This window comes from Dendroctonus ponderosae, unplaced genomic scaffold (assembly GCF_020466585.1).
Source record: "Dendroctonus ponderosae isolate FM_Combo_2020 unplaced genomic scaffold, Dpon_F_20191213v2 Dpon_F_20191213_10, whole genome shotgun sequence".
In the NCBI taxonomy this organism is placed as follows: Eukaryota; Metazoa; Arthropoda; class Insecta; order Coleoptera; family Curculionidae; genus Dendroctonus; species Dendroctonus ponderosae.
In genome coordinates this window covers 1,824,124-1,833,429 of record NW_026017111.1, presented here as the reverse complement: position 1 = coordinate 1,833,429, position 9,306 = coordinate 1,824,124, and the positions used below count along the sequence as shown (strand labels likewise).

General features: G+C 40.9%; 4 protein-coding genes and 1 long non-coding RNA gene across 6 annotated transcripts in view; 2 read left to right on the top strand and 3 right to left on the bottom strand.

Annotated features, from left to right (window-relative positions):
* The window catches only part of LOC109542701, a 4,187-nt gene extending 1,909 nt beyond the window's left edge, over window positions 1-2,278 (bottom strand). The window contains exon 1 of the long non-coding RNA XR_002172451.2: window positions 1,780-2,278. This is a non-coding gene — a long non-coding RNA (uncharacterized LOC109542701). The remainder of the gene's footprint in view (window positions 1-1,779) is intronic.
* The window catches only part of LOC109542671 (tRNA selenocysteine 1-associated protein 1), a 42,740-nt gene that overhangs the window by 31,499 nt on the left and 1,935 nt on the right, over window positions 1-9,306 (bottom strand). The gene's annotated exons all lie outside the window — the stretch shown is intronic.
* On the bottom strand, window positions 2,785-4,440 carry LOC109542666 (cyclin-H). The gene is made up of 6 exons (XM_019911980.2): window positions 4,222-4,440; window positions 3,853-4,049; window positions 3,602-3,803; window positions 3,310-3,541; window positions 3,141-3,249; window positions 2,785-3,026 (listed from the first exon to the last, which is right to left on the bottom strand). The coding sequence occupies exons 1-6, from the start codon at window positions 4,336-4,338 to the stop codon at window positions 2,897-2,899; spliced, it is 987 nt and encodes a 328-aa protein (XP_019767539.2). The 5' UTR covers window positions 4,339-4,440; the 3' UTR covers window positions 2,785-2,896.
* LOC109542663 (DNA-directed RNA polymerases I and III subunit RPAC1) lies at window positions 4,670-6,202 on the top strand. Its single transcript, XM_019911975.2, has 6 exons — window positions 4,670-4,836; window positions 4,895-5,195; window positions 5,335-5,457; window positions 5,517-5,699; window positions 5,788-6,030; window positions 6,090-6,202. Exons 1-6 carry the CDS (start codon window positions 4,777-4,779, stop codon window positions 6,194-6,196), a joined length of 1,017 nt encoding a protein of 338 aa, XP_019767534.1. The 5' UTR covers window positions 4,670-4,776; the 3' UTR covers window positions 6,197-6,202.
* Window positions 6,501-9,306, top strand: LOC109542638 (transcription factor TFIIIB component B'' homolog; the record flags this gene model as incomplete). Its single annotated transcript, XM_019911940.2, is given in 5 exon segments — window positions 6,501-7,182; window positions 7,240-7,415; window positions 7,473-7,708; window positions 7,758-8,359; window positions 8,419-9,306. Coding segments are annotated over 5 exon segments (2,187 nt in total). The 5' UTR covers window positions 6,501-6,824.

Below are 9,306 nucleotides of genomic sequence, written 5' to 3'. Positions count from 1 at the left end.
AGTATTTATCCGAAACTTTTGAACAGACAGTCGGTAATGCCGAATGTGATTTGACGGCGCCAAAGATGTGTTTTAATGCAAGCCGGATACCGAACGAACACGAATTTGGGCCCCAAAATGATAGAGCGCAAAAGGGTCCTAGCCAGAGGCCGAAAGGAGGCGAATCGCCTCTACCAGACAGATAATTACCACTTACATTTCTAGGCCTCTGCAGACGTACGCGTCATTATATATTTTTTATGCCGGAAACGTTGGCCGTCGCTTTTTCGAAATGTGACCGAATCTTACATTGTTTTAAACGTCTTCGGCACGCCCCTTCGCATAATTGACACGCGATGCCCAACTTATCAATTCCTTCCAGTTGCTCTCCAATAACAGGACAGATGTGTTTTTCCTTAAGTTACTGTATATGATTTTTTCAATAAAAACTTGCTGGGAACGTTAGAAGATCGATGCTGGAAGTCCAAAGTGGACAAACCCTTTTCAATTAAACGGGCCAAGAGAAGCGAACGATCGAATCAGATCATCCGGTCAGGGCAAACTTATGGGTAATTTAGTCAAATTCAGCACGAAATCGCCCTATGCAGCACTTCGGGAAATGAAACACGAATCATCAATAGTCGAAGAAATGTTAATGTTAAACGGAAATTGTTAAACACACCAGTTGCGTCGACGCTTATGAAAAACAACAATTTTTGTCTTTTGAGGCGCCAACACTTACGAAGGGAATTTTAGTCCTCAAGTCGCTCTATCGGAAAGTTTCTAATAAATATTCAGATAATTTCCTATACCGATGTTAAAGAAAAAGTTGAAAAATTCGACAATTTCGGCTTCAGTTGCTGTGAGATTGGAACTTTGGCTCAAGACTATTCGATAGGTACATCGCAGTGGTTCTGATAAAAACCAAATATTTTAAGCACTTTTTTGGTCGATTGCTTTAGCCAATAGTAGAAAGTCCTAATAAAGTGCATGGTTTAAGTGGTAATTTAAAAAGCAATCGCTTTCCAGTGGAAGCATGACAGAGTTAATTCCTTGATTGCCTAATTCGTTTCATGTGGACCAATCAAGTGATTAAGAAGGAATCCTCACCTACATGTTAGTAGATCAGTTTGGATGGCTGTAATAAAATATGGGCGGATCAGTAATAAATTAGGAAAATTTATGATCCACCCAGAGTTACGACGACGATCAGACGTTGTCGAGATAAAAAAGATGCTTATAATGAAAAGGTCGAAAGTATGTGGAAAATAATACGTTTTATCTCGTTATCAGTTTTAAATATAGCAATTTACATGCGCGTAATAAAATAATAAAGCCACTGGAAAATATCTATATTTAGGTTCATTTGATGGATGAGTCAACCAGTCCAAAGCCCAGCAGTTTTTTGCGCGTGGTTTATCATAATTGTATCATCTTGATTTAAACCAAATAAATAAATTATGCATAAAGTACAACAATAAATGAAAAAAATGCTCAGTTTGTGAGTTAGTGGACTAAATAAGTGAAATAATGGTGCGCTTTAGGCTTTGCATCAAATATGCAAAACCGCCGGCTAGCAAAATTGCAAGAAGATATTTTGAGTTTCCACAAAAAAACTGAAAATCAAACTGCCGTTTATTTACATAATAAACATATTAAAGCCCGGCTACCAAGAAACGATTGATATTCCTATCTGATTATATGAAAGCCAGGCTATAAATATTAATTATCGTTGCCGACAGATCTGATGTCGGAGAAGGCCGAAATTAAAAATTCTAAAAGATACTAATTATAAATTACCCTAAATATAAATTGCCGGGACTAATCCTAAGGCTTCGCAGTAGCATTCTAGATGCCCCAATAATTAACGCCGTGAAAAATGATCGGGTTGATCCAAACTGGAACATTCAACCAGTACGAACAGGACACTGTTGAAACGCGCACAGATTTTCGAAAATTTTCATAAAATACCATTCTGATACCCAGTAAGGACGCGAACAAACTAAAGTAGCTTAGCATGCTTTCCGACGGTAATTTGTGACGAAATAAGGGGAAAATTATTAAATTACAAAATTACATCGCCCGCTTAAACAACAGTCTTTATTTATGGCTGTGGCATGCCAACTCTTCACTGATGGCTGCCCAATCAAAACGAAAAAAAATGATGCAACGGCAACGTAATTTAGACTGATTTGTTTAAATCGATTTAGCGGTTTCTCTAAAATTGCTTCTTGAATGTTTGAAGACGCAAAAGTCTTTATCGTTTTACAGATGGGAATAATTTGAAGTGCCGTAGATACATTTTTAGAATCTTTGTAGAAAGAACTGTTATACTTTTACCAGCTTTTCAGGTTTAGTTTAAAAATTACATAAAAATGTAATTTTGGTCAAAGGTGTACAACCATCTAAGGCATTTGCAACTTAAACTTAAACAAGGAATGAGCTCTATAACGATGAAAATTTGAATTATTTACGGTTTCTGCGAGTCGCATCCAGCTTTATAAAAAATGCCCAAAAAGCCCACAAAGGCTGAAAATCAACACTTTACATGTATAATCGATGCAATTTTCTCGCACGAACTTAAGTGTTTCGAGGCTGTCCTAAGAATTAAAGTGCAATTTAGCGGTAAAAATATTGCCAGTTTTGCAAGAATAAAAAGTGCATTCGATGTTAAAAGAAGGCAAAGCGAAATTTGTTTTGTCCACAGTAGGAACAGTTTTTTTTGGAAACTCGAGTACTAAACTACAGGAGGATTCAGCAGGAAAACGGCAATGAGAACAATCGGGAATTGCAATAAAAGCACGGTAATATTTACACTGACTATATAAAAAATCCAACAATTAGACAATTTGAGACGCATCAGCTAAGGAATAATTTTACCTAATTACATCACTTTTAGAGTATTCTTTCAATAAATCTAGGCAATTTCGGGAGAACACGAAATACTCATATTCATAGCCGAATTGTTCGATTTCTGATTCTGACTGGATATCCCATAGTACAAGTCATCGTCTTCGTCCAGCAAGGCCTGCATTTTCTTCTTGTATCTGCAAATGAACAAATAAAGGATAAAACTCCGCTCCTTTTAGCTCCAGAACTGTTCCTGAACAGGAAAAACTATGGCTAGCAGTATTGGTACAGTACAGGTTGCAAAAACATACATTTCACTGTCGGGATTATTTTCAGGATTCCTGCACTTATCCAGCTTCTTCTCCAATGACTTATTTTTATCGCGTGAAGCTTCCGCAGTCTTTTCCATGGATCGGATAGCTGATGGAAGAAGAAAAACTCCATTAATGAATCATTAATGAGTCATTTTCCGCGAATTACCTCGAACGGCGCCTATCAATATATCCAGCTTATCTTGGCCTCCCGTGCCAAAGAGCACATCGGTTACATAAGAATCCAAATTTTCTTGCAGTTTGGAGGCGGCATGTAGGACGGCGGCCAGCGCTACCTGGCTGGGAGAATACAGTAAAATCGCATCAGTTAAAAAGACTCTGTCTAAAAATTGCTCGGTGCCTTGTCGCAACCGTTCCGGGTCGTGCAAAGAGCCTCTAGTCTAAAATGAAAAAAAAACGAAGTTGGTTGAATCGGGTGAAGCTCCCAACAATCAACCTACTTTAATATCAATGAGCAATCCTTCTACTGGTCTAAAGGGGTTGTGGATAGCCAAATGGAAATTTAATTGCTCCATTAACAGTAACTCATTATTCAATATGACATCGGAAGCCTTTTCGCGATCCCCCTTAATATTAGCGACGAACTGTTGAATTGAGACGTTGAATTCCTCCACCTTGCACGCCAGGTATATGCATGTCACCCTGAAATATTTACAGTCATTTAAGCAAAAAATTAGATGTTTACACTCACATTATCTCTTTGGGATGGTAATTCATCACAGAGTTTTGGATGTAAAACCGTTTAAAGTAGTGAAATGCGGTCCCAAGCACGCAGCGAGGCATTGGCGGCTGAAATCGCTTACAGAAGTCCTTCAGTTGAATTTCATACAATTTTACCATGATCTTCTCCTCGTCTGGTGTGAGAAAATAGTCGCTTTTTGAAGAATCCTGAAATCAATTTTAGGTATCATGAATAAATCACCAGGCAAAAGCAACTCCTTTGAAGCAAAGGGCATTTGCTTAGTTTCTAGTGAATAATGATTCGCTTTTGCTTGGTGGTAAATGATTTGTTAACACGTGAATGCTTCTCACAGAAATTAAATAAATTTCCATTACTTACAGGCACCGTTCTGCCATAGAGCTGGATGTGTTTGCTGTTTGCCTTTCCCCTCAAGCTATTCAGTTCATCTTCGCTACCAAACATCCAGTACTTGCACTGAGTACTTGTGAGGAACATTTAGAAGTATTAGTTTGCTGTTAAGCACGGAAATTCATTAAACAAAAAGAGCTCCGGAACCAACCAACTGCCGAAGAAAACAAATTGAAAATTTTGGTTTGGCACATGCAACATCTTCTCTATGTGTTCAGTATCGCGCTGCTGCCGGGCGGTGCAACAGGAAAGGTTTGCATTGAATTCTATTGGCGTATACTTAAATTGTACTTTTTTTTTAACTTGAGATTTTAACAAACTTGCAATTATTTCCGCATACAGCTAGAAGTTAAGTGTAAAATGTTGGTTTTGGATATTTGCTTTCTGCGAAATTGGCAACGCTGTAGCAAAATGACTAACGTTAACACGATAAAGACGTGGATAAAGACACGTAACCTGCAAACTGGTATCATTTTTTGTAAAGTGTTGTAAACTCAAGACCGGTTCTAGATTCTTTATAGTGAAATGGAAACCGTTAACGACGAAAAGCCCCGTGTAATCTTAACAGAACATAAAGTTGTTGAGGTAAGCAAGCCGCCAAAAACCCCAAATCAGATTCCCCATGTTTCACATGTTCTTTCAGAATTTTCCGCAGGGCCCCACAGTCTATGACGACCACTTCGATGCGAAGTACTTCAAGAAAAAGCTGCAAATTGTCGTAATCCGGCGTAATAACACCGACATGGAATTCGACCTGATAGGCATCCAGCATTTTCTGGCCAACACGTTTCGACGGTTGATGCTCAGCGAAGTCCCAACTATGGCCATTGATAAGGTCCACGTATTGAACAACACCTCCATTATACAGGACGAAGTGCTGGCACATCGGCTGGGCCTCATTCCTCTGAAAGCCGATCCGAGACTGTTCCAGAGCGTTGCTGATGGTGAGTGTTCATCAATGTTAATCAGTTCTTTTCCGAAAGAAGTCAACATAAAATGGGTTGCTGGCCAAAAACGACGAAACTCAGACATCAAAGTCTTGAGCAACATTTTTATGTGATGAAGTAAAAAGAATGTTTTCAGTTAACGAAGCCCCAACGGAAAAAAACACTTTGGAATTCGAACTGAAAGTTAAATGCTCGCACAACCGGGAGATAAGCAAGAAGGAGTCTTCCAGAGCAGAGGACATCTACAAAAACTCCAATGGTAAGTACAGTTTCATTCGTCTCATGGTCCCTTCTGATGGTCTCGTTTAATGGTTGCAGTGTATTCGAAGCAAATCAAGTGGGTTCCAATCGGTAGCCAAAGATCTCGATTTAATGAAAGTGACGTCGGCCCAATCCACCAAGACATTCTCATTGCCAAAATGAGGCCTGGACATGAGCTTGATCTTAAGTTGTTTGCGACTAAAAGCAATGGGAAAGATCATGCAAAGTTTTCACCTGTCGGTAAGTAACAATCAACTCTGGGCTAATTGTTTCTTATAGTTCAATTTGGTGTAAAATTGAGGTACTCACATGATTTTTTAAATTTCAGCTACCGCATTCTATAGACTGTTGCCAGACATTAAAATCGTCAAGCCAGTGGAAGGTGAGGCGGCGTTTCGGCTTCAGAAGTGTTTTTCCCAGGGGGTAATCAGCGTCAGGAAGGAGAATGATCGACAGTATGCTGTGGTAAACGAGAGTCATGCCAGATACGACACAGGCTGCAGAAACGTTTTTAGATACGACGACCTCAAAGACTCAGTAGTGATGTCGAAAATTCAAGATCACTTCATATGTAAGTGCTGAATGTTTTGGTATTCGGGGGAACTTTTGGAAAAATTATGTTCTTTTCAGTTACCATCGAATCTGTAGGCGCTCTTCCACCCGACGCTATATTTCGAGAGGCACTTTCTGTTCTAAAAGCCAAATGTTCTGCTCTTCTAACCGAATTAAACGTCTAAAGCCTTCCTAAACTGCTAACTAGCTCAAACTTCCATTCCATTCGTCCCTAAATATTCCCTATCAAATTTTGAGGATCCAAGTTGAAATTGAATTTTAAAAAGTATGATACCAATATAAGTGCTGCGCACCTGTTTAATCAATTATACAATGGATTTAAAAAATACCGTATTTTTTGCCCAGTTTCAAATATATCCAGAAAGTTAAAATCGGGAAAAAAAGGACAATCGAGAAATTTCATAGAACGCAATTTGCAGATTTTATTTGAGTTTATTTTATTTGAGAAAATATTATTGTATACGTCCAGCGTAGAGCTCTCTCTTTTCATCTCACAATCGAAACGAGACAAGAAAATCAGTGACAAACTTTATGTTAAATGCACACTTGATACCAGGAGTTAATTGTTCCCGAAAGTTGCTATTTTGGAGAATAGGAACATATTTATTAAATGTAAAACGTATTATTTTACCATCACAACTATTTTACGGAATTTGACTTGTTTGTAAACCCAGCCTATAACTCTTGGTCTATGAACGTAACCTTATTCTGCAGTTATGTTTAGTAGCGTTGTACGGCGTATGGTTAGCTAATAAACATAGAGTTTTTGTTGAAAATCACAGCCTCAAAACGATGGCTTCTAGACGTACAAGGGTAAAGGCAGTTGCCAACTTTACTCATAGGAAAAAGCCGCCTCTTTCCTCGGCAGTAAACTCCACTGAAGCTTTTTCTGCAGACGATTTGGAGCTTCCAACCTCTTCCAGCTCGACTATTATTGAGAAAACTTCAATAATTCCCCAGGAAGAATGCTGCGACTTAAAAGCGAAGATCGCTCCAGCCAGTAATAAAATTGTGATACTTGATGATTTGAAAGTTCGACCCGCGCCCCAACCAAACGGCGAGGCACCGAAAGTGCCGCTTAAAAGCCCCATTAGTGAGAAATGTGCGTCTTCGGTTGAAACTCAGCCAGCAGATTACCCTCTCCCCGCATGTAAGTTATTGATACATTTGCTGATTACTGGTCTTCGATAGCATTGTCTTCATTTAGCTCCTGTGAAGAAAATGATCTTGGATTCCTCTGATTCGGAATATCCTGCACCATACAGTCCGAGTAAAATCAACAGGAGCCGAATACGTCCGATTCCGCGGCTGGATACGAGGAAACCCAGCGCGAGTGAGTCGGAGGATGAAAGCAGGCGCTATGGCAGGAAGAGGCACAACTCGGTATAAACTACTGAAACATTGCTTGCCGCCGTATAATCCGCATGTTTGTTTCTGCAGGTTTGCTCGGTGGCGTCAACAGTTTGCCTGGAGCCCCAAACCCCAACGACCCCTCATCTGGAGCAAAAGGACACAGCGCATGCAACACCTAAGAAGATATTCAGGAACGAGCAGACCAGAAGACTGGCCGAAGCAAGGCGCGACTTCCACAAACGTTTTGGCAGCGCAGCCCCTGATAAGCAACAACTAAGAATGATCGATTTAATATTTTATAATCCCAACTCAAATCCTATGAGGTAAGCAACCGGTCAAGCCTAATTTAGACGATGAGGAAAAAATTTGTAGCCAGAAGACTGAGAGAGACAGGACTCAATCGGAAACCACAGTGAAACAGGTCAAGAGCGAAGCAGTTGATGATCCAGCCGCGCCTGAAGCTGAAGAAAACGAGCCCGAAAGCAGTTTGCCAGTGCCGCAAATAAAAATCGGACCATCGGGGGAAATTATCCTGGACGAACAAAGCGTGGTAATGGAAAATACGCAAGTCGCCAAACAGAAGGAACAAATACAAAAATCCAAAATAGTAGACGGAGATTCTACAGCTACTTATGGGATATACAAAAAGGTCGCCAGATCGCTGCCATGGAGCCAGAAGGAGACGGTTCGCTTCTACAAAGCGCTCAACTTGATAGGCACCGATTTCACGCTAATGGCCACCTTGTTCCCGACCAGGAGCAGGCGAGAGCTGAAGATCAAATTTAAGAAGGAGGAAAAAAACAACATTCAACTTGTCGAGCGCGCCATCAAAGACCCGTGCAGCTATAATTTCGCCGATCTGAAGCGCGAGGTGGAGGTCGAGCGGGAGGAGGAGGCAATTTTGCAAAAAATCAAAGACGACGAACTGCGAAGCAAAACAGAGCCAACTGAAAAACAAACCAGAAAGAGAAAAAGTAAGTATCGATAGATAGGGTTTTCGTGTATTTGTAGTTACATTAATGGCATGTTTTAGGAAAAGAACCCAACAGATCTGCCCCAACCGCACAAAAACTGCCAACCCATGCACAGAAATCAGTACATTCCGATGATGAAGCAACCGAACTTTCCAATGGAAAAACTCCAGCTGGTATCGAGTCTGCCGGTGGTAGAGACGGGGATGCAGATATTTCGGATTTCACCCAAAGCGACACAGATGAGGAAGAGTTCATACCGTTCCTCAAACCCACTAGGTTTGGAAGAATGCCCAAAAGCACATTGAAGTTCAACGAGCCGCTCGATTTGCCCGGCAAGTGCACGGTTCCCAAAAAGAGGCCTTACAAGAAAGCGGCAAATATTGACAAAACACCTTCCCGTTCTTGTTCCCCCTCACGACTCCCAGTTGGACTCTTGAGGGATCGGCGACTTTCCAGCGCGTCCAGTGTGGACTCCAATGCGGAAAACCTTGTCCCAGGGGCAGTGATTATCACTGCGGAAGAGGACGCGAAAGGCCAGCAGCAGTATAAAGTGTTCATGGTTACGCCTGAAAAGAAATTGGCTCCTGTGGAAATGGACTCTCAGGCTATAGCAACTCTAGTGGCCGAAAAATCGGTGGCGGAGCTTCCTTTAACGCCCAGTTTGCCAGAAAGGAACGTTACAATTCCAGCCAGCTCAGTAGACAGTCAGCTGGAGCCTTTAACGGAAGCAGGTAATGTTGCAAAGTCAGGCCAAGGGAATGAGGTTTCAGTTGAACACAATAATGTTGCAATAAATTGCACAGAAAATGGCAGTTTGTCTCAGCCAAACGACAAGCTGATTCCAGAGGAACCACCAGGCAATAATCAATCTTAGTTGTTGGAGGATCAACTGAAACCCTCATTGCCTGGCACCGATGAAAGCGTATTGCATTCTTGCCTAGAATATG